Source organism: Triturus cristatus, chromosome 10 (assembly GCF_964204655.1).
Source record: "Triturus cristatus chromosome 10, aTriCri1.1, whole genome shotgun sequence".
Taxonomy (NCBI): Eukaryota; Metazoa; Chordata; class Amphibia; order Caudata; family Salamandridae; genus Triturus; species Triturus cristatus.
Window position 1 is genome coordinate 324,674,107 of NC_140593.1, and position 27,695 is coordinate 324,701,801.

General features: G+C 42.2%; 1 protein-coding gene across 1 annotated transcript in view; it reads right to left on the minus strand.

Annotated features, from left to right (window-relative positions):
- Positions 1–27,695, minus strand: part of MRC1 (mannose receptor C-type 1) — an 841,411-nt gene that overhangs the window by 353,356 nt on the left and 460,360 nt on the right. Inside the window, exon 19 of the mRNA XM_085631521.1 lies at positions 904–1,004. Within this exon, the coding sequence (XP_085487647.1) occupies positions 904–1,004 (101 nt within the window). The remainder of the gene's footprint in view (positions 1–903; positions 1,005–27,695) is intronic.

Below are 27,695 nucleotides of genomic sequence, written 5' to 3' on the forward strand. Positions count from 1 at the left end.
ACGTACAACAGTGTAAGAACCATACCAAATTGTTATATGAGACTATGATTTATATTGCCTGTGAATTATTTGCCCCCTTTCATATCTTTGTTTTATTCCTTAATTTTTGTACCTTCATTTCTGAAACTTGATTAAAAAAAATTGAAATAAAAAAATAAAGTTCCAATCAACCCTATCAAACCCTTTTCAGTGTCTAGGGTGACCAAATGGATTACTTAGATCCCGTTACCCTGATGTCCAGAAGGTGGAGAGCCTTTTTTGAGCTGTCGCCGGCTTGGCGTCCTTGAATGAGCCAGACTGGTTGCGATGCATCAGGTCGACTTTCACGGGTTGAAGCCACGGGGTAGGTATTTTAGTGAGGATTTTGGCATCTATGTTGTAGAGGGAGATATCGCAGTATGATCCACATTCGCTGTGGTCCTTGCTATGTTTAAAGATCAGGGATATGTTAGATTCGGCCACAATTGAAGTCACACTACCTTCCTGAATTACCTCCTGGTAAACGTTGAGTGAGAGCAGGAGTGACGGGGTGAAAGACCTTTACTAATTTGAAATTTTCATTGTCAAAAGATGACATGTACATGGTTTTACACAATTGCTCACCACCGAGTTTAAAATCATATTTTTGCAGGTAAGATCGCCAAATTGTCTTTTTTAATAACCAGTCATTCATTCAGGTACTTTATGTTTATTGAGGAGACTACTGCTAAATCCCAGAATGAGTTTGTATATATTGTCTTAGCTACATTAATTCTGTATATACCATCATTGTATATTTTGAATTCCTTAATTTAATTGGCTGCAGATTAGTTTATATTACACACTAAACTTTCATAAGCATTACAAAGGCATACGTTAAAAGACAAGTACAATACGTGACATCTAGGCATGGTTTACACTCACCTAAATCTGTGTACATAACTACACAGTTCTCGTCATTATTTGCAAAGTTGGGTTCATCCTCAGCCCATGCTTCGTAGATAATTGGGGAGCCATCCATCCACCTTAAAAATAACACACAAAAATAAGAAAATACTAATAGCACAGTTGCATTAACTGCTGTAATATACAATATTTGGAGTATATAATGATTTAATTAACAGGATGCCACAGTTCACTAGGTAATTAAAATGTTTTAGTACATTTTGAAAGTTTCATATTGAAATATATTGTACATTCTTTTTTATTGAGCCTAAATTTTAGTGCATATGTTATTAATGTTGTCAATTACTGTGAATTTGAATTAGAGGAGCTGTTTAGTATTTGTGCATCTTTTAAAATGCTATTGTTAAGCTAATTTGTGAGTGGAATTATCTTACTTCATAAAACCATTATCATCATTTATTCCATAGGTCACTTAGATATGTATTGTGACCTGTTATAAAACTATTGTTCATGTCTATGAAATCTGATTGCACTATTATGTTTTTTTGTTTTTTAAAAAAAAATCAAATAAAGATATTTTCACTACAACATTTGGAACACTTGTTCTTTAGATTATATAATTGGGCTAATTGTTGTATTTATTTGTTCAATTGCACCACTGATTGAATTAACAGACCCAAAAGTTGACGTTGCAAAAACACAGAAAACAATGAATTAGGACATGAACAATACATCTTCAAGATTTGGTATCCCACTGTGGCTCACCTTTGGCACTTTACCATGTAATCATTTCTTTTTTAACTCTAGCTATGTTGGCAGAAACGGTAATGCAAACCCTGCACTGGACTGGCAAGAACTGACATGTACATTCATAAACAGACATGGAAGACTTTTACCAGTAATGATAGCAATGGGTTGTCGATTACTGGAGTAGAGAAATGTGTCTGTCACTCGGATAGATCAATGCTAGGTGGATGAAAGACTAAGACAATGCAAAAGCATCTTACCTGAATGCAAATCTACCACTTGATTAAAGATGAACCTGAAATGCTATACGTCCCCCTACAACAAGGATTATATGCACACTTTTGATATATAGCTTCGGCCATTGAAATAGCCTTTATGCTGTCTAAACACTATGGGGCAGATTTACAAGAAACTGACACATCTGTACAGATGCATCAGTTTGCTTGTGCCTCTATACGAAACCCTTGCGCCACCATGGATGCGCCGTATTTACAATACCATATAATCAAACAACAGGAGTAAACCCGTTAACCCAGTCGAGACCCGGGTAGAGTATGCAAACAACAAACAATGTCTCAACCGGTCATCATTTCAGACGCCAAATAAAAGGAGGAGTTAATGAATCAGAGAAGCAAACAAAGGGGGAACCACAAGAGGTTTGTAAGAAGAAGGATCTTATTTGCAAGTAGTTATATCAACACTACAATACAATGTGGGTGGGTGCGCACTTATCGTGCTTGAGACGATGAACAGCGCAGTGACACAATAAAGTGAAAAACAGCGTGAACAGCGCAAATAATACAAATGGCTATGAGGTGAACAATACAAATGAGAATATGTACAAGGTATTTTGCTTACATTACCTGAGTCGACCACAGTAATGCCAGAAGTTTCGCTGGGTGGTCGACGGCGTTTCGACCTGTCTGAATCCAGGTCATCATCAGGACCAGGTTACTGAAATCATTATAGTGCTGGAGTGGTAGTTGAGGGTCCAGCTGGATGGATAGTGAAGTGTACATAGTCTTGGCTGGGTCTTTGGGGCTAGAAGCAAGGACAACGGGGGTGTGATTGTGGTCCTTGTGGATTAGATAGTATACTGCGAGGTTGCAGGGGGTGTTTATGATCCTTATCGTTTTAATCGTCTGAAGCCAAGTTTTAGGGTCCAGAGGTCAAGACATTGACGGACCGCGACTGTGGGAGAACTTGTGAGGCCACCAGTATCGTTTGAGGTCCTCTTAGTCCAGGAAAGTTTCCGGCGAAGGGGAGAGAGAATGAGCGAGTAAAGTGGCCTGTACCAGAGCCCAAGAGTGATTGATTAAGTCTTCCTTTTATTTGCCTTCTGAAATGATCACCGGTTGAGACATTGTTTTTGTTTACGTATAACAATACGGCGTACCATGGTGCAAGGATTGACAGATGCATCAGAAATTCTGACGCATCTGTTGGCCCAAAAGTGACGCATTCCTGGAGTTGTTCATGAAATTGACGCAACTCCAGCAATGCACCTTAACAAATAGGTGAGTCCCATTCAAAAAGCCCTGCATCATTCCTTATGCCTGGTCTCAGCAGACATAGAGATTTTGACAAAGTGAAGGCATATAGTGACGCAGTGAAATGTTGTAACTTTCACTGTGTCAGTACTACATGGCTTTTTGTGTGGGAACCTCTTGCCTGCATACATTATACCTGACACAGCCATATACAAATTAGTCTTGACCCTGTGCCCAATGGGAACAGTCCAGCCCGAACTGATAGGCCAGGTCCTCCCTAGACTGTAAACAAGCATCCTAGGACCGGTTTCAGGGTTTCACCCCTCTTCAGCCAGGATAGCTTGATTCCAGTGGCATGGAGAGCACGGGACTCACGTCTGAGCATACCTGTCCCACTCGGGCTGACAAATACAAAAATAACTATTGATGGACAGAATGCAGAACAATGTCATACATTCACCCCAGTACAGAGATCTCGGCCTAAATCCATCGTTTTTTTGCTCACCATGCCATTCCAGTTTGGACCCAGCCATATGCAAATCAGTCTTGACCCTGTGCCCAATGGGATCAGTCCAGCCCGAACTGCCAGACCAGGTCCTCCCTGGACTGGAAACAAGCATCCTAGGACCACTTTCGGGGTTTCACCCCTCTTCAGCCAGGATAGCTTGATTCCAGTGGCATGGAGAGCACGGGACTCATGTCCGAGCATACCTGTCCCACTCGGGCTGACAAATGCAAAAAGAACTATTGATGGACAGAAAATCAGAGCAATGTCATATATTCACCCTAGTACGGAGATCTTGGCCTAAATCCATCGTTTTTTTGCTCACCATGCCATTCCAGTTTGGACCCAGCCATATGCAAATCAGTCTTGACCCTGTGCCCAATGGGAACAGTCCAGCCCGAACTGCCAGACCAGGTCCTCCCTGGACTGGAAACAAGCATCCTAGGACCGGTTTCAGGGTCTCACCCCTCTTCAGCCAGGATGGCTTGATTCCAATGGCATGGAGAGCACAGGACTCACGTCTGAGCATACCCATCCCACTCGGGGTGACAAATGCAAAAAGTACTATTAATGAACAGAATGCAGAACAATGTCATACATTCACCCCAGTACAGTGATCTGGGCCTAAATCCATCGTTTTTTTGCTCAACATGCCATTCCAGTTTGGACCCAGCCATATGCAAATCAGGCTTGATCCTGTGCCCAATGGGAACAGTCCAGCCCGAACTCTCAGGACAGATCCTCCCTGGACTGAAAACAAGCATCCTAGGACCGGTTTCGGGGTTTCAAGCCTCTTCAGCCAGAATATCTTGATTCCAGTGGCATGGAGAGCACAGCACTCACGTCTGAGCATACCCGTCCCACTCAGGGTGACAAATGCAAAAAGAATTATTGATGGACAGAATGCAGAACAATGTCATACATTCACCCCAGTACAGAGATCTGGGCCTAAATCCATTGTTATTTTGCTCACCATGCCATTCCAGTTTGGCCCCAGCCATATGCAAATCAGTCTTGACCCTGTGCCCAATCGGAACAGTCCAGCCCAAATTGTCAGGCCAGGTCCTCCCTGGACTGGAAACAAGCATTCTAGGACCGGTTTCGGGGTTTGACCCCTCTTCAGCCAGGATAGCTAAAGAATGATGATGGATCAAACCCAGATTAGTTGACTGAGGGTGAGTGCTTGCAATGTTCAACACTTCGTCCATCATCCCCTTTTGTTTTGCTTTTTTCGCCCTAAGTTGGCAGGGTATGCCCAGACGTGGGTCCCTTGCTGACTTTGCCACTGGATTCAAGATAGCCTGACTGATGAGGGTTATGAACCCGAAACCAGTCCAAGGATGCTTGTTTCCGGTCCAGGGAAGACATGGCTTGGCAGTTCGGGCTGGACTGTTCCCATGATGCACAGGGTCAGACTGATTTACATATGGCCATGTCTGAACTGGGGTGGCGGAGTGAGCTAAAAAATGATGATGGATTAAACCCAGATCAGTTGACTGGGGGTGAGTGCTTGCAATGTTCCACACTCCGTCCATCATCCCCTTTGGTTTTGATTTTGCAGTGGGGGGCAAACCCCTGGCACTAAATATCAGCATGAACTGGTAAAAGTAACGGACTCCACCGCTTGCAGAACTCCACACAGTGCTGCAGAGGTTTTTGTCATTTAGCGGAACTCCGTGAACTCTGCCTAGGCCTAGTTTTGTATAATTCAGTAATTCTTAACTTTCATCACACAGTAATCCTGGTCTGTAGCCTGATAGTATCATGCCTACACTATTGCAACAGCAATTACAGAGGTCTCTGAAGAAGGTTTTAAAACAACTTGTTTTGGCTTAAAATCTCGCCCTGGTCATCAAATCACAGCGTACATAACTGCTCCCCAGGCTTTACACTGGTTTCCTATGCTGACAGTTAATTACCTATAAGAAGTTCTGCAAATCTCACTGCATACACTGTGCTCTTTAGGCTCTTTAGTGCGCTTTATGTGAGTACTGAAACAGCTTCCCCCCTCTCTGCTGTGGATGGGGAGTGATCTAGGAGTTACAGCTGCATTAACGATTTAGGAAGTGTTATCACTGCACGTGCACTCTGCTTCCAGTTCCGGAGCCTGCAGGGTGGGCTCTTGCTGCAGAGCTTAGTCAGGGGTGAAGCTCAGAAGCTTCAAAAGGAGTCCTCACTGATACCAGATGTGAGAAGAAAGGCCAGCTTACAGTGGTAAATGCAGGCTCTTAGGGAATTGTCAAAGCAATTCTCATTTTAATCTTTTCATTGCTGACATCTATTTACATACGGACAGTTAACAGGGAAGCTTCCAAAGATATGTTATTAGCCATATTTAAGCTATATTGTGTTAGAAATTGGTTTTTTCAGGGCAATGATGGGGCTCTGTCACACTGGGGCTCATTTATGAGCCCCTGCGTCACTTTTGCGCCACCGGTGCGTCACTTTTTGTGACGCACCAGTGGCGTAAAACATGCGCCATGATGCGCCATATTTACAAAGTGACGCATCTACCTAGATGCGTCACTTTGTAAACCCCTGCGCTACATTATACCTGCGTCAGGTATAATGTATGCAGGGTGGGCGTTCCCACGTAAGTATGCATCGTAGAAGTGACGCAGTGAAATCTACGAGATTTCACTGCGCCACTTCTAGGGTGCAAATGCCTCAATATCTTGCGCCTGCCTCACAGCAGGCGTAAGACTGACGCAGGCCCTTTCACATGGGGCTCGTCCCATGTGAAAGGACACATTGCTGGAGTTGCGTCACTTTAGTGACACACTCCAGCAATGCGTCACTTTTGCGCCTACAGATACGTCAGAAATACTGACGTATCTGTGACTCCTTGCGACATGATGCGTCATACTGTAAATATGACGCATCATTGTAGTCGCAGGGAGAGCGCAGTGAAAAGTGACGCATCACTGTTTTCACGCAGTGATGCGTCACTTTTCATAAATGAGGCCCACTGTCTCTTAGGCAGTGGTGTGCAGGATGCTGGTTTCTTTAGTTTATATCATTTTCTAGTAGGTCAGAGCTTTGGCCATCTATGGGTTATAACTGAGTATTATAAGGGGTTTAGTACTTGGTGAAATATGGGGCATCGTAAACTTACAGGTAAAAGACACCATGCTTCCAGAGATAGTGAAGAGGATAGAACAGATACCTGCTGCAGAATGGACTCATTAGACAGCAAAAGATGCTCACCTGTCAGACGGGTCCTTCATTTGGGTCTGTTTTGGAGACTGTTTGCTCTCATGAAAATTGATGGTGGTGTACATCCTGGCCATATTCCTAGAGGGAAGGTTCTTCTGAATGTTGATTTGCCTCCCTTATTTAAATATCTGACATGCATTCTCCAACTTAAGGTACAAGATGACATACTCTGTACCAGTACTGGAATGTTTCAACAGTTCCAGATTCCTCTAGGTGACTGGTTTCAATAAGTTTCTTCCTCCTCCTAAACTGCTGGTGAACAAGGATGACAAAGATCAACTGCCTAAAGAATGGGAAAATCTAGAACAAATGCCAGTGCGAACATTTCTTATAAAGCTGTATCCATTGTCTAAGGGTAAACTTTAGCTCTCTGCGCTTTAAGTATGGAGCTTTCATGAAGACAGTTATGCGGAGCTGATCGAAATCTAGCAGGATTAGACATTTTATGTTGTTTACTTTTCTCAGTCTCTTGTAAAAGACTTTCACATGTTAGCAAAGTCTGTCCAAGAGGATTTCTCTGTACTCTTGACAAAGCTCATTGTGTTTGTAAGCTGTGATGAGTTAAAGGCAACTGTTTTTGCTACTACTGCTGTGTTAGCAATGTGGAGACAAATTTGCCTTTGCAACTTGTAAGTGTCAGGAGCTGAAAAAGCAGCTCTTCGGAGGCTTCCTTTTGGGAGGCTTCTCCTTGTTTGGAGGTCAGTTAGAAGATATTATTAGAGGAGCCTTTAAGAGTCAAAAGCATGCTCAGTTTTTAAAAGTCAGTCCAGGTCATCTATTATAAACATCATTCATGCAGATATAGGCAAAAATGCTACCATCCTCTACATCTAGAGGTAACTTCCAACCACCTTCTTCTATTTGATCCAAAGGGGCAGGGTGTTTAGCTTTTTCTTTGTCAAAGTATCAACCTCAGACCTGACCATGCTATCCTTCTTCCTTCACCAGATCCAGTTGGAGGTCATCTTTTCCTTTTCTAGGAGGTTTGGGAAAGCTCAATTCCGGATACGTGGGTTCTAGACATACTTCATGGTTACTCGCTGGACTTCGTATTAGTCCCTAAGGATTCTTGCCCTGTGCCCACACTTTGGCCCAAAAATCCTGACAGGTAGTTGGCTCTTCCTTTCGGAACTGTGAACAAGTGGAAAACAGAGTTGTGATTCCAGCTCCTCATCAGAAAGAGGTCAGAGGTCTAGTTCTCTGTATTTCTGACATTAAGGTCCTCAGCAAAATGCCATCTAAATAAGTAGCATAGACTCAATTCACTTCGAAATGGAAATATTTCAGGAGCCTAGTCCCCCGAACTCTAGATGGCAGCGGATGATTGCCATATAGCTACAGGATGCATACCTCCACGTGCCAGTGATGCCATCTCATCAGAGTTTCCTTTCATTCTGTGTAAAGGGTTGTCATTGGCAATTGAGAGACCTCCCCTTCTATCTCAAGACCTCTCCAAAAGTAAGTACAAAGTTGTTGGCTCCCGGGATAGAAACCCTACACAATGCAGAATGCTAAAGCATCCGTATCTGGACAACAGCTTGATCCATGCTCCATTGACAGAAAGGACTTTAGACTGTGAACACTTTATCAATCTGTAGATTGCTTATCAACTACAAGAAATATCAAATAGAGCCATCCCAAGATTTCAAATTCATTAGTGGCTGATTTCAAACACACCACTGTGCAGCATTTCTAATCAAATGGAGGTTGTTGAAGTTTCAACAACATCTGTCAGTCTTATTAGATCAGGTCCATGCTCCTGTGAGGGAATGGCTTCAAGTGCAGGAAACATGGTAAGCTTGATAATTATCAAGACTCTAATTGGAGATCTATGGTTTACATTCCAGTCTAACCTTATTTGTTTTTTCACTTACTCACAGGTGGTTAGTGTGTTTGTTGTGCCTTGGGCTTACCTAAACCTGCGTCCCTAAGTTTGACATGTTACATTATTGGAACTCTTCTTCCAGGAACTTCAGTCATCTAATTCCAATAGCAATAGACATTTGAGACATTTTGCAATGATGGCTGAGCACAACACACTTGGGTATGTCTACTTTGGGATCTCAGTCAGCACAGTGCCCTTCCATTAGACAGAATAGACTCAGCCAAAAGAAGGGAGCTAGTGGAAGTTCACAAGGCCCTGCATTAGTTTACTTCTCAGTTACAGGGTCAGGCAGTTTTTCTGTGGACAGACAAAAATGTGATAAAGTCCTATATAAGTCAGTCAGTCCGCAAATAAATCTTTATTTGGTTTGGAAAAACATAAAATAGTAAAAATACTATTATACAACAATAAACAGCGATCTCATAAAAACATTAAATCCAGGTCTCGGGTTAATTGGTACATAAAAGCATTGCAGCAATTAATATACAACTAAGCATGGCAAAGCTAATAGTAACAATTTTAAGAGACCCTACAATCAAATCTGTTCATAAAGTGAACTGTGCATAACATTTGAAAATATTCTTTCCTTTTAATCATGAGACTAAAAACCTGACATATCATGAGTAGAGGTCAATCCATCAATTTGCCCTTTTTAGGTCCAGCATCAGCACGCATGCACTGTGTTATACTTCCCTGACTTGACTTAGTTTGCATATGGTATTTTTACATTCCTGTTATGGTCTCTCCCTCTCTCTCTGCCCCCCTCCCTCCTTACGCCCGTTGGAATATTCCTACTGTTGAGCCAGAGGCTGCCTTGGAATGTTGACAAGAGCAGCCTGACTGGCAGTGTTGTTGGTCGCTTCACCTGTGCGCTGCGCGTTAGAGGCTACAGTGGAGGCCAGCATAAAGAGACTGAATCTTCACTCACCTATTCCAGGCATCTTTGTAACACTGGCGACGACTGGTCTGCGTAAGGGAGCATGTTGGCACTCCTTCCCTTCTGTCTTCATCCTCTAGCTCAAGCACAATCTAGACCTTGTGGACCACAGGGGGAAGGTACTGTTTTAATTACACTCTCTGCGATTTTCCTCCTTTGCCAGAGATTATTCTCCCAGCGACCAGTGGCTTTGTCTTCTTCACCCGTGAACATTTGCAGCTTTAATGCTTGGCTGCAGCTGGATTTCCTTCACAGCTGGCACCCTCATACTGAACTGCTGAACTGTTCTTCCCCTGCTGGGCGCTTGATTGCTTTATTCCCGCCCGTGACATAAATCCTCTCAGCTGCCGGCAATCTCTTTGTAATCTGCCTTCCCCTGCTGGGCGCTCAACTGTTAACTGTCTTTCCCCTGCTGGGCGCTTGATTGTTTTTATTCCCACCCATGACAGAATTCCTCTCAGCTGCCGGCAATCTCTTTGAAATCTGCCTTCGCCTGCTGGGAGCTCAACTGTTTCTGTCACGCCTCACTAACCGCGACGTATGCTTCACCCATGAACCCATAGAACTTCAGCTGAGTCAAGCTTGTGGCAGCGTGGTCCCGCTTCAGCTGTTCCTTTCTATCATGCGGTGAAGGGCACTTTAAAGGATTGCTTCGTGCCCTGCTTCACTGTTCATTTAGCGTGAGGAACGTTCTTTTTCTATTCCGCATTCCTGTGAAGAAGTGTTTGTCAGGCGCAGTAACAGCAATTAACTGCAGTGCAAGCGCCTCGGCGAGCGTTCCGCCTGAGCTGTTCGGCTCCCTTATTAGACTTATTGTCAATTTCACAGTAAGTATCCGCTGTACCTGAGCCTTGGTGTGTGTTCTGCCTCAGCTGTTCTGTTTCCCTCATCGACTCAGCACTCAGTTTACGACGCATTTCTGTCTGCCCTGAGGAACTTTTCATCTGTTATTGACTCCTTCCGTGTTTGAAGCTCCCCTCAGCGCTGTTCGAGACTGGCATGTGCAGTAAGAAGCACGCCCAGCCATGTGAAGTATTACTTGTTTGATGACTCACGCTTTCAGCTGGTGGGAAAGGCGCGAATACACGCTTGCTGTCTCTGCCCCCTGGCTATGTTGACGGAAGTGTTCTGCCATGCGCAGTTATGTGTTATTTTAACTCTGTGTAGTATTTGCTGCTGTGCTCTGCCCTGTGTGAGAAGCGCAGGGAAAATTTCCTTCTTGTGCTTTTTCTCCATTGTACTCCTCGAAGCTTCTCTAAAGGCTGTACTTTGATTTGGTATTAGTTGCCCGCCAGCTTATTCACGCTGATAGGCACAGCTTTTACTATACATTCTCCGTTGGTTTTGTTCTTCCAGTGCTGGGTTGATGGAGCTTAGATTTCACCTATAAAATGTATGCATTATTATATGACAAAAAGCTGCAGAAATGAGTTTTAAAATGGCACGCAGATTGTGGAAAAGCAAGTTGAAAACATAGGGCTTCAGTTTGGAGGTGCTTTTATGTGAAAACATGCTTAATTAGTTAAACAGCCATGCTTATATGTGATTAATCCATATGTAATCTTACTATAGAATGCACATTAATTTCGAAAATGTATTTGTACTTTCAAAATGGCATCATGTATTTTTGCAAGAGTAGAAATGTGCTGAATTGTGTTTCACAGTGTAGAAAACCACGTGATTTTAGTTTGCTTTAGTGGACTAAACTGAAACATTATTTTGGAATGTGCTACTCTTTCCCTAGCAACTCTCAATGAAAGGCCCTGATAAAAAATCCTGCCTACTGCTTCCTCTGACCTTCAAAATGTTGCACATTTTTGTAGCCTGTTTAAACGTGGAGAGAAGAACACACTTTTTTTTTCATAAATCACAAGACTGAAATTTGAACAGGAACAAGCCTGAATAATGACGTATCCAGTCAGCCCATGGGGAGATGATGTGTCTTGAAGTTCTGATTGGACCAGCTATGAGGACTGAGCACGTGAACTTTTACTTGAAATATGGCTTACAAGTGGGAGGAGTGCTCCTTTTTGCCTTGCTTTTTGTCTCTCTCTTCTTTTTTCATTTTTCTGAGGGCCATGCCCAGTTTCTGTGCTGGACACAGAGACAGGGAGGGGCTGCATTCTGTGGGGGCTATGGTGCAGCTTGAGACAGAGACACAGACTAGCACAGCGAAGCAGAGGCAGAGAGAAAGAGCTGAAAGGATCAGAACAGATTTAGATTTTAGGTGCTAAACTGCATTTATTTCTCTTTATGGGATTTTTGCCATTATTAATTATTGATTAACCTTGTAAGACTTACTCTTTTTTCTTAGAAACTCTTTAAGAGTTTTGACTGACAATTTGCGCCACATTTCCCTTCCTATATGTAATGCTTATATGCAGACTGTAATATGTTCTGTATTAATGCTATTTTTCCTATTTTTCAATTCTGTAACTTGATTGATATTTGACTAATGAATAAAGAGTCAGAGAACCTTAACTTTTGACTTAAAATAAAACCCTTTAAAATAACTCACCACTCTCATTATTGCCTCTAATATTGTTTGCATTTAATTTTCATATATATGTAAAGTCTCCTGTTTGGTGAAACACGGTCATCAAAAGATCCATCATTTTTCACCCTTTACAGCGGTAAACCATAGGTAATGTGGTTTTGAATAGGGAAATTACCAGGTAATTACCGCTGGAACAGTTTTTGGTAGCAGAGTTAAGGTTAGTGCCATCGCCAAAAGGAGCATAGTTCGTTTAATGCCTAGTGCTAGTAAATAATTACCCAAGTTAGATAAAGTCCTGATTCCTGATTCCTCTGCTCAGAACCTGAACACTGGCAAAGCAGTACTGGAAAGGTGATACAAGAAGGAGATTGCTGGAGTGGTGTGAGTATTAATAGGGTTGTGAAATGTTAATGTGCCTGCAGGTATGTTTTTGAGGTGTTGAAAAATAGCAAGGGTTTTGGCTGTGGATGAAAGTTTGCTCATTTTGACTTGATGTTTTTCTTTTTTAATTTTTTTTAATCAATTCTGTTTATTAAACATGAATAAAAGGGTCATGCGATTCAGATCGTCAAGTGTTCGTCAGGGGAGGGAACAATAGGGGGCTCGCACACTCCTCCCGGTATACATTCCACTTAGTCCAGATTGCTATCCATTTCCTGGGGCATCCACGGGCAACCTATACTGTTTTCTCTCTTGTCATACACCAATCCATGTCCTCCCTCCATCCCTTCACTGTTGGCGGTGTCGCAGCCCCCCATAGCTGTGCTATGTTGCGCTTGGCAATCATCTGCCCGAGTGTAACCCAGAGACTTCCCTTCACATTTAAGTCTGTGGGCTCCCAGATGTTCAAAAGGCATCTTTTAGCTTCGGGCCGAAGGGTCACCCCCCAGACCGTACTCATACAACCTAGGATTTTCTGCCAGAAATCTTGAATTAGTGGACACTCCCAAAGAACGTGTAGGAAGGTACCCTCCAGCCCGCATTTTCTCTTGCACATCCCATCCTCACTTCTGCCCATGAGCAGTAGTTGCCGCCCCAAGAGGTAAACCCTGTGTAAAATTTTTATTTGTACCAATTTCAGTTTTGCCGAAATGGCGACTTCTTTTGGTGAGGAAAGTGCCTCTTGCCACTCTTCATCATCAATCCCCAAACCATCCCTCCCCCATTTCTCCCTAAGTGTTGTCAAAGGGTCTGGAGTGTGGTGAATGAGTTTTTTATATGTTAGGGATATACTTTTTTCTGGTAAGTGTCCATCAAGGAGTCTATCCTCGAGAGGGGATGACTCAGGTAGTGACGTCCCAGCCGGAATGTTGACCTGTAGGGAGTGTTTGACCTGTGCGTATCTAAAGTATTCTGAGTCAGCCATCTCGTATGTCTGCTGTAGTGTGGTGAATGTCGCCACTCCATTCCGCACCCAGAGGTCTCTTAAATGTGAGATACCTATGAGGTCCCATTTATCAAACCCTTTCGTACGTCCTAGAGTTCCCAACCGTTCTGAGTCCCAAAGGGGAGTCGCTAGCGTGAGTCTGTTGGCCCATCCCAGAGAGCGATTAACCACGTGCCATAAGTGCACCACGTGTTTGGTAGGCCCAGTGAGCGGGAACCTGACCGGTCTAGAATATAGTGCTCTCATAAAATCCCCTCCCGGGAGTAGCCATTTATCCATACCGTACGCAGGGTCATCCCCGCTTCCATACTGGCATTGGTTTATTGCGGACAACTGAGCTGCCCAATAGTACTTCTTGATGTCTGGTAGCGCGATACCCCCATCGTACCATCCAAGCGTTAGCTTCCAGAGTGCTATGCGCGGTTTCCCATCCCATAGTAGATCCCTTTGCAAAGTTTCAATGTCCTTAAAGAACGTGTGAGGTACCGGGTCTGGGTAGTTCTGAAGGGCATATAGGAATCGGGGTAATGCCATCATTTTGAAAAGTGCTGCTCTCCCGAGGAGAGATAAGGGCAGCTACTTCCAGGTGTCGGTGTCCCTTCTAAGCCTCTGCAGGGGCGGGAGGAGGTTCCGCTCATATCGAGTCTTGGCATCTGTGGTGATGAATATTCCCAGGTATTTAAATCCCTCGACAGCTATCTGGATTGGACAGTTCCTGGGTAGGGGTGGGGTTTTCCCATGGAGAACATAGAGCATCGACTTGCTCCAGTTAATTTGGAAGCCCGAGTTTCTTCCGAAACTGGCAAAGATGTCCAACACCACCCTTAGTGATCGTGAAGGGGAGCCAAGATAAAGAAGGATATCATCAGCGTATAATGAGATCCGATCCTCCCACACCTCGGCCCATCGAAGTCCCCGGATCGAAGCATTACTCCGTATCCAGGCCACGAGCGGCTCGAGGGAGAGTGCGAACAGGAGTGGTGACAGCAGGCATCCCTGTCTGGTACCCCTGCCTAGTGTGAACACATCTGAGGTTTTGCTGTTGACTGTCACTTGGGCCAGTGGCTCCACATATAGCAAGTGTATCCACCCTATAAATTTGGGGCCGAAGCCCATCTTTTTAAGGACTGCAAAGAGGTATGCCCATTCCAGAGTGTCGAATGCCATAGTCGCGTCTAATGAGACCACTATCGCGTCTTCCTGGATACCGGGACATCGTCCCAGTACTCCATGGAGACGCCGCAGATTAAGGGCCGTATTACGGTGGGGTATAAATCCTGATTGGTCAGGATGTACTAGCTTAGCTATAATCAGCCGGAGTCTATTGGCCAGTAGTTTAGCGAGTATCTTGGGTTCCGCGTTTAGCAGGGATATCGGTCTGTATGAAGTACATTCGTCTTTTGGCTTCCCCTCCTTGGGAATGGCAACCAGTGTGGCTATACGTTGGTCTCTTGGCAATTTCCCTATTTTCTTGCTATCCTCATACATGGCTTTTAGATGAGGCGCTACTTTATCTGGCTTGAGCTTGTATAGCTCAATCGGAAGGCCATTAGGCCCTAGCGCTTTGCCCGCGCTGAGATCTCTTCTTGCTTTGGCTAACTCGTGATTTGTGAGATCTCCCTCCAATTTTTCACGGTCTTGCTCAGAGAGGGTCTGTAGGTGAATATCTGCCAAGAAATCAGAGGAATCTTTTTCTGTGAGGTCCGAGCCCCTCTGGTACACTTTTCTGAAGTGAATAGCGAACTCTCTAGCTATTTCGTGGGGTTCAATGAGCCCCCTGCCAGCAGTGTTTTTTAGTTCAGACACCACTCTTTGCGCTCTCTCTTTTTTATCTAGCCAGGCTATCAGTTTGCCTGCTTTGTCACCCTGATCATAGATCCGTCCATCTCTATCCCCTGCGAGGGTTTTTGCAGCATCGGTCGCAATTGCTTTATATTCAGCTGCTTTTATTTGCAGTCGATGGGAGATGGCATGGTCCACGTTGTGCCCGGCTCTCTCCTCAAGGCGGAGGAGGTCACGTTCAACCTCAGCCAACTGCTTTTCTTTATCTTTACATCTTCCCGCCACGGCCGATATTGCGCATCCCCGCAGCACCGTCTTGAATGCTTCCCACAAAGTAGTGGGGGAGTTCACCGTACCCTTGTTGTCGAGGAAGTATTGTTCAATTGCCTGCACCATCGTGGCTCTGGTATCTTGATCTTTCAGATACCAGGGATTTATCGGCACGACGCCGCTGATTCTTTTTTCCCCAATAGTAAGGTGGACCCATATGGGGGAGTGGTCAGAGATACCCCTCGCCAAATGCTTGATTTCACGTGTGTTCACGTCTGCCTGAAAGGGCGCGAGAACGTTGTCAATACTCGAGAGGGTATGGTGGGATCCCGATAAAAATGTATATTCCCTGAGAGTGGGGTTGTCGCAGCCTCCAGAGGTCACTGAGGCCAAAAGCTTCAAGAAAGTTGGGGAGCCATTGCTGCCCCGAGCTGATGTCTCGCGGTGGTTATTTTGTTTTATTGATTGAATTGGTAATTTCATAGGACAGATTTATTGATTATTGATTTATGTACTAACATTCTATGTTGAGTCGCGTCGAGTTATATATTGTTTGCACGGCTTCTGGGATGTAGGAAGTCGGAAGTTTGTAACTGTTCCGTAGTAGAGCAGAGGTGAGCGCTGCTCTCGGGAAAGATGGAATTGTTGTTGCCCTGTAGGTACAAAGGGAAAACGTGTACCAATTGAAGTTGCACGACGCATTGTCTGGGTTCGATTTGGTGACATCGTCGTGTGTTGCCATTAGAGACATTTTCTGTGTGAGAGAAGTGTGTATGATAGCGAAGGTTACCTGTGAAATGTTGGTCTTAGGTACCAGGGATCCAAATGGCATTCCGATAACGCTTATCACTGGAAAGGTAATAGGTATTCTCTGAGCTTGCTAGAAGGACAAAGTAGAGGGCAGCGCTGCTTTGTTAATGTATGTCATAATTCTGTAATAGGACAGACTGTTCGCTGTTCTCGGGAAAGACAGAATTCTGTGTGCATGTACTACATTTTCCGTGTGAAAGTGCGTGAATTAAATAGCATTCAGGTTAATTGTGAAACTCCGGTTTTATTTCTCAGGAGCATTGGGTCTCCAACTATGTGTCTTAATTCTAGAGAAACGGTTAGCTAATGCTTTTTAGAAGGGTAAGGTAGAGGGATGTGCTACCTGATCAACGGATGTAACGATTCCGTAGCAGGGCAGAGGTAAGCGCTGCTCTCGGGAAAGACGGAATTCTTATGAAAAAGGTCACTAACTATACTTTGGTTAGCGAAACAGATAATGGTGGCATTTTTATGTTGTTACTACCAGATTTTAAGTAAAAGAGAACGTAAGAAAAAGATTGCCGTAAGATTTTGTAAAGGGAGGGCTAGTAGCAGGAGGAAAACTGACATCACAAAGGGCCGCGCTGGCACTGGATGAGACAGTGGGTGTGTAGTGAGCCCTGTTTGTAAAGAAGGGGTCAGTAGCAGGAGTTAAACTGACTGCATCTGTAAATTGTGGCAGGATTGGAGAAAATAAATTGCATTAAAATATTGCAGAAATGGAATTGTTTAAAGGTTTAAAGAAGCTGTTTGGAGGTAAAGTGAAAAATTCGTTTTTTGTTGGTGATGCTCCTGAAGGAACACCTGTGCATTTTATGTCTACCAATTTGGGACTTAAGTCATGTATGTGAGTTCACCAATGGTGCAAGATTACTGAAAAAGAGGGTCCTTTGAGGTTTCCAAAAGATGGTACTTTTGAATTGCAAGTTATTGACAAATTAAGGGAAGTGTTATGTGAAAGAAAGACACCATCTAGAGCTGCACAATTTGAGGCCTTAAGCATGTGGGAAAAAGCAGCAAGAGACAAAGCAAGTGAGGATAAAAAGGTAAAGCACCAGATGCAGTAGAAGGGAATTAATGATGATAAAAAGCTTCAAATAAATAATGATTCAGAGGATGAAATAATGAATGCATTGCGAACTGAGTGTCTGCCACTTTATGTGGTTCCCATTAAAAAGAATGAGAGAAATGTGCAGACATTTCAGATTGACCCACTACCTGTTGATTCAGCACTGACAGTGATACCTCCAGGTGTTACTGTTTTAAATGTGACTGATTCAGTGAAAAAACTACAATGTGCAGATGCACAGACAGTGCCTAGACAAATTATGACTGTCCCAATTAATATGGGCCCTACTCAAAATGTTCAAAGAGTTGTAGAAAGAGTAAATATGTCAGGGTTTATTTCAGAAACTCAGAATGCACAGATTATTGAACAGAAATTACCCCAGACAGTCCAAGCATTGAAAGATGGGGAAAAATTGTGTTTACAGCACCCACACCCCAGGATAAAATGAATATATTTGAAGATGGGATTTTTCAAACCTGCTTTGAGGAAGCAGCAGTAATTAAAAAGATAGAAAGCATGGGGGAACAAATTAACCCAGACCCCGAAAAAGAGAAACAGCTTAGTGTTTTAAATTCAACATTTGAGCATGAAGAAATTAACAGTCCTTGCTATTTAAATCATGAAAATGTGAACCAGTGTCAGGAAAAAGAATTAATTTCCCTGAGTAAGGAAACAAATACATGTGCATTAACTACACATGGTAGGCTGACCGATTTGGCTCAAAAATATGAAATTAATGTTTTAGGAAGTTTTCCATTTCAGAAACGTTTCAAGGTACACATGAATGAAGAGGCAAATGAGACAATGTGTTCTTCAGAAATGCAATTGCACATTCGAAATATATTTTTAAATACAATGGGTTTGAGAAATTAGGAGACAAGTGTACAAGAAAACATGAGAAGAAAAAGAAACCACCAGACCTAGCAAGGAAATTGGATAAGAAAAAGAAACCACCAGATTTAGTTGAGGAAAATAATAAGCAGAATGAGGGAGAAGCTTTTGCTTGCTCATTGAGAGACATGGTGGGAGAAGTGCATGTTCATGTGCCACGGAACAAAAGTGACCTTGCAGAATTTCTGAATACATTCCCGAAATTGAGAGACAAACGTATGCTGTGGTACCCACAAGTTGATGGATTTATCGAAATTTTAAAGGAGCTGTGTATTAATTTGGAAATGATTTTTTACACTGCCATGCAAACTGAATTATGGTTTGAATCTAAAGTTGTGGTGCAAAGGCCAGGTGAGGAGACAGTGAAAAATGTTTGCATGAATGCACCATCATTTTCTCTTGTTGCGAAAAATGAAGCAGTGATTACTTTTCTGAAGGGCAGAGTGCCAGCAAAATATGTTAATTGGGTACAGACAAAAAGAACAAAACAGGAGCTAAAATTGGTTCATGAGTTTTGTGAAAGTGTGTGTTTAATGTTTCGTGTCACGACTACGAACGTTGTTTACCTACTAAAATGCCCATGTGGCACAGTCTACGTGGGAAAAACTGAAAGAAAAATTAAGACTAGAATCAATGAACACAAATCAAACATCCGTACCAAAAACATCAGGTCAACCGTGGCTAACCATTTCACCGCAAACAACCACCATATCAGTCAACTTAAATTCTTAATCCTCGAAGTAGTTACACCAAAAGAAGGCCTTGATCACAAGAAACATTTACTTCAACGTGAGAATTACTGGATCAAAAGATTGGACAGCACTGACCCTCACGGGATGAATGAACGTATTGAATTATCTTGTTATTATCTTGTTATTTATAAATCCAGTTTATAATTTTCTTTACAGGTTTATTAACACGGTTTAACTATACATCCTTACACACACGCTCCATTACAAAATGGCCACCCCAGTCCACACCTCCTTCCTAATCCCCACAGAGTCCTATGTTTATCTTCACCAACACTGGGTGAAACACTTACAAAGTTATTAATCATTGGTTAAGTGATACAACGAATGACTGCAACAGAAGAAGCACAAGTGTTCAACTACGTGCGCACTGCTAATATGGGAAACCGTGATTTAGCGGCATATCGGATAATCGAAAAGGTATGAGCATTCAATAACACCGGTTGACATTTATCTACTAACGTGTGCAAATTAATTTCAACCGTTGCCTGTTTTTCACCGCGTTTGTTTTAAGCGCAACGCACACTTGAGCACAAATTGACTACTTATTGCACCGTTGAACATTCAGTTCAGCCGCGCTCACAACCACTCCTTACGCCCGTTGATTTAAAACTCTTTCAACCGATTCACGTGCACAACCTAAACACTTTAAGCGTACCGTTTATCCCGCACGCATGTATATTAGTTCCTCACACTTAAACCCGAAAGCTCTCCTTTTTAACACTGGCCATTTGAAAGTCTCACTTTAATATTTACACTGAGCATTGTGAAAAATGTTTACATGCGTTTGTGATTTGTATCAACGAAGTTTTCCTGATTTATCTCTCAACATGCAAGTATGATGTTAAATACCTCGCGTTTGTTAATGAATGATTAGTACTCATGATATTACTTTATATTAATCCTAGGACTAATCCCTGATGAAGGGTATTTATGAACACACCCGAAATGCATTGGATAACCATAGTCCTTTTTTCATGAATTGAAAACTAATGAAAAAATGTATGAAGAATAAATACATACAACTGCATTTAAAAGCTTGTTTATTCAAAGAAGGTAAAAACGACAAACTGTTCCACCGTAGTGCCCAAGGGGGACACAACCCATATGGGAAGTGCTACTCATCACTTGTATTCTGACGCCTGAATGAAGACACCACCCCTGGAGCACACACAAAAATCAACCAACTAAAAGCAACCCTCGTTTAACCAGGTTGTAGCGCGTATCTCAACCTCATTGCTATACAAATTTTTCATTCCCACGATACGCAGCACACCCCACAAACAACATGGCTTATGATGAAATATCGAACATGACGGATCTAAGAACTGAAACTTTCGCTTTTAAAGAGGACAAAGTATCCAGGATTTATTCACTAATACATGAGGAAACATCACAAGCCACTAACAACCGGAGTAAACAACAAAACGTACGACAACTTATTTACTTATCTAAACGTGAGATAAATCAAAGATTACATGCAAGCACTCTCATCAAATATCATCGTGTGCAACGCATACCACGAGGATTAAGAATACCATTAAAACCATCGCTTTGCAAAAACACCCAGAAATTCAAAGATCGCTGGTACGCGATCCTCAACAAATGTTCATTAGATTTAATTTTACTCATTATAGAGGAACTATCTACAATACTCGAGGAGCTATCCAAAGAAATTGTCACCGTCACGAATGAACTCACCAACTCAATGTCCACAGAAGAATGGTCGAAAGTTCTAGAGGACATCAATGAACAACTCACCAAACACTCTCAAGAAATAAACAAAAGGAAAATACGGAAGTTCCGCCGGGATACGGTGGACTACAAACTTGGAGAAGTTTACAGTTGGGCCGAAATCTATGCCAAAAGACGACAAAATAAACCATATTCACAAAACACCGACACATCATCTTCGGACAGCGACATCACAAGAATCCCAACCAGACCTAAACCGACAACACCATCTACGGAATCAGAACAAATTCCAGAACAAATACCACCACAAACCGAAGCACAACCTCACACATCAGGACAATCTTTTTTAGAGGAAGGCCATCCTCAAAAAGGCGACCCAGGAGGAGCCAAAGGAAGAGACAAGGAAACACCATACACACGATCCACAGCGGGTGGAAAGAAAGACAAGGGCAAGAAATAACCAATGACGTGAACTTGGTCATCAACATCTCTGATCAAATATTCAGTAAAACGGAATTACAAACATTACAAAAAGGGACATCATACGTCCACACAAGCAATACCAACCACTTGGAACTTGAAGTAAACTTTTTCAAACTCATGAGAAAACTACGTTTACGAAATTACTTCGTAAACATTTTGACACCGCAAATATCAACTGAACCGGACCAACTCAAAGGATTATCACCTCCCAGCACATATATGGCACCCATCAGCCATAAAACTCTGGACATGTTTGAAAACCTGGTTAAACAATACCTAACCAAACTCAACCTAGCGAAAACAAGTAAAAAAACTAATCTCACTCAAAAAGAATTCGGCATCATTAAAAGCATTTCTAACAATCCAAACATTATATGTCAAAAGGCTGACAAAGGGGGAGCCCTTGTCATACTCAACACCAGTCAATATGAAAAAGAAGTAACTAAACACCTCTTTGATGAAACAACTTACATCAAAATGGATATTAATCCCACCGAAAACTACAAAACCACATTGAAATCACTGGTGAACCAAGCCTTTGAAGAAGGAGTTATTAACGATAAGACCAAAAGATTCCTGATTAAAGATCATCCAAGAAGCCCTACCATTTACATGGTTCCAAAAATACATAAGGACTTGTTAAATCCACCATTCAGGCCAATAGTCTCGACTAAAGGAAGCCTACACGAACCGGTTGGACAATTCATTGATAAATATTTACAACCTCTCGTATTCAAAACTCAATCATTTGTGAAAGACACCACAGACTTCTTAAACAAACTATACCACCTCAACCTTGACCAAGAAGAAACATTACTCATGTGCACTATAGATGTAAAGGCACTGTACACCTCAATACCCCACAACCTAGGTATTGAAGCCATAGAAATGGCACTATTGAAGTCAGAAATAAACTTGGAAATGCAGGTCTTCCTAATGGAATTACTGCACTTTACGTTATATCAAAGCTACTTTACCTGGAAAGACCAATGGTTCTTACAAACAACTGGCACATCCATGGGAAATTGCGCCGCCCCGGCGTACGCGAACCTCTTCATGGATAAATTCGAACAAGACCACATTCTTAACAAGGACCCATGGCAAAAAAACTGCAGACTGTATTTGAGGTTTATCGATGACATCTTTGTATTATGGAGTGGCACTGAAATCACTTTAATGCAAGCACTAAACAACTTAAACTCCATAGACAACAGAATACAATTTACACACGATGTGCAAAAACAACAAATCACATTTTTGGATGTTTCAATAAACTTGACCAACAACGTCTTTACCACAGACATCTACAGGAAACCAACCGACCGAAACAATACCTTACACTATGCAAGCTTCCACCAGGAATCTTTAAAAAGGCATTTACCCTACTCACAAATGTTGCGAGCAAAAAGAATCGTATCTGACCCACAAACATCAATCACCAGAATAGATGAAGTAAAACAAAGCTTTCATCAAAGAGGTTACCCCAAACAAGTACTTGACGAAGCAGAAAAAATGTTCACAGAGAACCAGACAACAACTACTATCAAAAACTACAACGATCAAAGAAAACCGCATCACGATGGTGTCCAAATTTTCTACGGCCAGCTCCAGCGTTAAACGAATCATTCAACGTCACTGGTCAATGCTAAGGATCGAACCAGATTTTAAAGATCTCTTCAAAAATCCACCAATCTTTGCATACACCAGGAGTAAAAACTTGGGCGAAATGCTAAAACAAAAGACCATCGAAGACATACAAACATACAAAGGAACTATTGAATGCAAAAACTGTAATAATTGCCACAATATAATTCCCGGAACAAACATCACACTCCCAAGAAAGGGTTATAACATCAAACTCAAGGTCACAGCCACATGTGACACTATGAACGTTGTTTACCTACTAAAATGCCCATGTGGCACAGTCTACATGGGAAAAACTGAAAGAAAAATTAAGACTAGAATCAATGAACACAAATCAAACATCCGTACCAAAAACATCAGGTCAACCGTGGCTAACCATTTCACCGCAAACAACCACCATATCAGTCAACTTAAATTCTTAATCCTCGAAGTAGTTACACCAAAAGAAGGCCTTGATCACAAGAAACATTTACTTCAATGTGAGAATTACTGGATCAAAAGATTGGACAGCACTGACCCTCACGGGATGAATGAACGTATTGAATTATCTTGTTATTTATAAATCCAGTTTATAATTTTCTTTACAGGTTTATTAACACGGTTTAACTATACATCCTTACACACACGCTCCATTACAAAATGGCCACCCCAGTCCACACCTCCTTCCTAATCCCCACAGAGTCCTATGTTTATCTTCACCAACACTGGGTGAAACACTTACAAAGTTATTAATCATTGGTTAAGTGATACAACGAATGACTGCAACAGAAGAAGCACAAGTGTTCAACTACGTGCGCACTGCTAATATGGGAAACCGTGATTTAGCGGCATATCGGATAATCGAAAAGGTATGAGCATTCAATAACACCGGTTGACGTTTATCTACTAACGTGAGCAAATTAATTTCAACCGTTGCCTGTTTTTCACCGCGTTTGTTTTAAGCGCAACGCACACTTGAGCACAAATTGACTACTTATTGCACCGTTGAACATTCAGTTCAGCCGCGCTCACAACCACTCCTTACGCCCGTTGATTTAAAACTCTTTCAACCGATTCACGTGCACAACCTAAACACTTTAAGCGTACCGTTTATCCCGCACGCATGTATATTAGTTCCTCACACTTAAACCCGAAAGCTCTCCTTTTTAACACTGGCCATTTGAAAGTCTCACTTTAATATTTACACTGAGCATTGTGAAAAATGTTTACATGCGTTTGTGATTTGTATCAACGAAGTTTTCCTGATTTATCTCTCAACATGCAAGTACGATGTTAAATACCTCGCGTTCGTTAATGAATGATTAGTACTCATGATATTACTTTATATTAATCCTAGGACTAATCCCTGATGAAGGGTATTTATGAACACACCCGAAATGCATTGGATAACCATAGTCCTTTTTTCATGAATTGAAAACTAATGAAAAAATGTATGAAGAATAAATACATACAACTGCATTTAAAAGCTTGTTTATTCAAAGAAGGTAAAAACGACAAACTGTTCCACCGTAGTGCCCAAGGGGGACACAACCCATATGGGAAGTGCTACTCATCACTTGTATTCTGACGCCTGAATGAAGACGCCACCCCTGGAGCACACACAAAAATCAACCAACTAAAAGCAACCCTCGTTTAACTAGGTTGTAGCGCGTATCTCAACCTCATTGCAGCTTGAGACAGAGACACAGACTAGCACAGCGAAGCAGAGGCAGAGAGAAAGAGCTGAAAGGATCAGAACAGATTTAGATTTTAGGTGCTAAACTGCATTTATTTCTCTTTATGGGATTTTTGCCATTATTAATTATTGATTAACCTTGTAAGACTTACTCTTTTTTCTTAGAAACTCTTTAAGAGTTTTGACAATTTGCGCCACATTTCCCTTCCTATATGTAATGCTTATATACAGACTGTAATATGTTCTGTATTAATGCTATTTTTCCTATTTTTCAATTCTATAACCTGATTGATATTTGACTAATGAATAAAGAGTCAGAGAACCTTAACTTTTGACTTAAAATAAAACCCTTTAAAATAACTCACCACTCTCATTATTGCCTCTAATATTGTTTGCATTTAATTTTCATATATATGTAAAGTCTCCTGTTTAGTGAAACACGGTCATCAAAAGATCCATCATTTTTCACCCTTTACAGCCGTAAACCATAGGTAATGTGGTTTTGAATAGGGAAATTACCCGGTAATTACCGCTGGATCAGGGTCTCCAGGATTTCCCTGCCAGTGCGCTCTCTGCTGATTGGCACAGCTCAATTATCGTCACTGGTTTCTATTACTCTCACCAGCTGCTCATCCAATATAAGTGTCTCCCCGGTGACGTGCACAACCTTTGCGTGTCTGAAGTTGCTCAGTGATATACATCATCAACGGTGACACGCACACCATACCTCTGGGGTTCCTCCTCCTACAGTGATACGTACACTTCATAATATTTTGCGTGGCATATCCTAAGTTTTTTCCTTCTCCTACAGCTAGTGACACGCACTCCTCCATTGTGTTTCTAATTTGTTTGTAGTGCACCTAACTCTATCTCTTTAAGTTGCTCTGGAGACAGACTCTCCAGTAATCCTCTGATAGCATATCATTCCTCCCCTGGGGTTTCCTCGCAGTTTTTCCTTCCAACATGGCTGCTGCATGCATGACCCAGCCCCCACCTTTCCTAGATGAATGTGGGGAACCCAACCTTCCTTGGAAAGAATGGGTCAAGATCTTCGAGTGGTACTTGATCGCTTATGAAACATCTTTAATAAAATTGGAAATACATTTTGTGGACAAAATCAACATAGTGCTGGAATGTCACAAGTTCTTTTTTTAGGGTCCAGGGGAAACAGGAAAGCATTGCGAACTATGTAGCTGTGCTGAGAGGTCTAAGTGAGCTATGCCAATTCGGTGATCTCAACGACTCCCTTATTAGGGACCAAATGGTGAGGTGCACCAACAATAGTAAAATCCAAGAAATGTTACTGCAAAAACAACCTAATCTACAAGAGGCTATTGAATTGGCTAAATCTATTGAGCATACTGCCCTCTGCATGCAGAACATTAAACCTAATCCTGTTCTGCCCGAACACTCCCACTCAGTCCAAAACCAGGTGTCAGAAATTGTTGAATCAGAAATTGTTGATCCCTTCAATGAAGACACTATTTGCAAAATTAAAAATTCTAAAACCCCCAATGCTACTCGTGACAACAACCCTAACAAACTCAAATGTTACCGTTGTGGTAGTAGCAACCACCTTGCCAACAACCCTAATTGCAAGGCTAAATCAGCTGTTTGCAAGAAGTGCAACAAGAAAGGCCACTTGGCTAGAGTTTGTCACAGTAAACAGAACAGTACAGATGTTACTCCTGAGCCTAAAATTCAGTCTGTAAAGAAAATTGTCTTACAAGTCCAGGACTCCAGCACCATCAATCAAATAAACTACCCTCAATGCGAAGTTGAATTGAGTGGCAAGAAAGTCAACATGTTTGCGAACTCTTGTTCCTCCTTCACTTTTGTGAATATTTCAGATTTTAATAACATGAACTTTTGCATGGAAAGTGAATTAATGAAACCTGACATTTCCCCCAGCAGCTATACCAAAGAATCTATTCCCTTGAAGGGCATTTCGAAGACCGGGTTACCCTTGGGAAAGTTTACATAGTCGAGGAGGGATCAAGTCTTCTCGGTTGGCAACACCAAAAATAATTAGGCATAAAGCTGGACCCTAACAATCCGGAGCAAGTCCTCACCATTGATTTATCCACCCAGGGTAAAGCCTTTGTAAAAGAGTTCCCTGATGTTTTCACCTCTGAACTAGGACTCCTTAAGAATTTTAAACATAAAATAAAATTGAAACCCAATGCCGAACCCATTGCACACAAAATGAGGCCCATACCTCATCTTATGTGGGAACCCCTAAAAACTGAACTGGCCAGACTGCAGTCCCTAGGGATTATACAACCGGTGGATTGCAGCGCATGGGTCGAACCTGTGGTCATCGCTAAGAAAGCCCATGGGGATGACATCAGGTTGTGTATCGACCTCAGAGACCTTAATGATAATGTCATCATCGAAAGACACCCTCTTCCACGCATCCATGAGGTTTAAAGTACCATGGGGGTAGCCACGTGCTTTAGTGTACTGGACCTTTCTAGTGCCTACCATCAGGTAGAATTACACCCAGACTCCAGAGAATTAACCGCTTTTACTACTCCACTGGGGTCATTCATGTTCCTCAGAATGCCATTTGGACTCGCTTCTGCGGCAGCTGTATTTCAAATAATAATAAAGCATATACTTGATGGGGTTCCCAAACCATGTGCTTCCAAGATGATGTCTTGATCTACGGGGCAACACCAGATGAACATGACTCCTCTCTCAGGATAGTCCTTGAAAGATTCAAGGAGGCGGGTCTTACCCTTAAAGAAGAAAAATGCCAAATCGGGGTGGGAACCGTTGATTACCTTGGGTACACCATATCAAGAGATGGATTTAAACCCAAATTAAGTCTCCTTGATGCTGTCGAAAAAGCTAATGCACCCACCACCAAGCAAGAACTACTATCCTTCCTGGGTCTTGCAGAATACATGGCCAAATATGTTAAGAACCTTTCCGATATTTCCAATGAGCTTAGGGAACTCACAAAAAATCATACTCCCTTCAAATGGCTAGAGGTTCACCAAGCAGCGTTTAACAACATAAAAAAGAGCAAATTAAATGCCCCACACTTATGCAATTTTGACCCTTCCAGAAAGA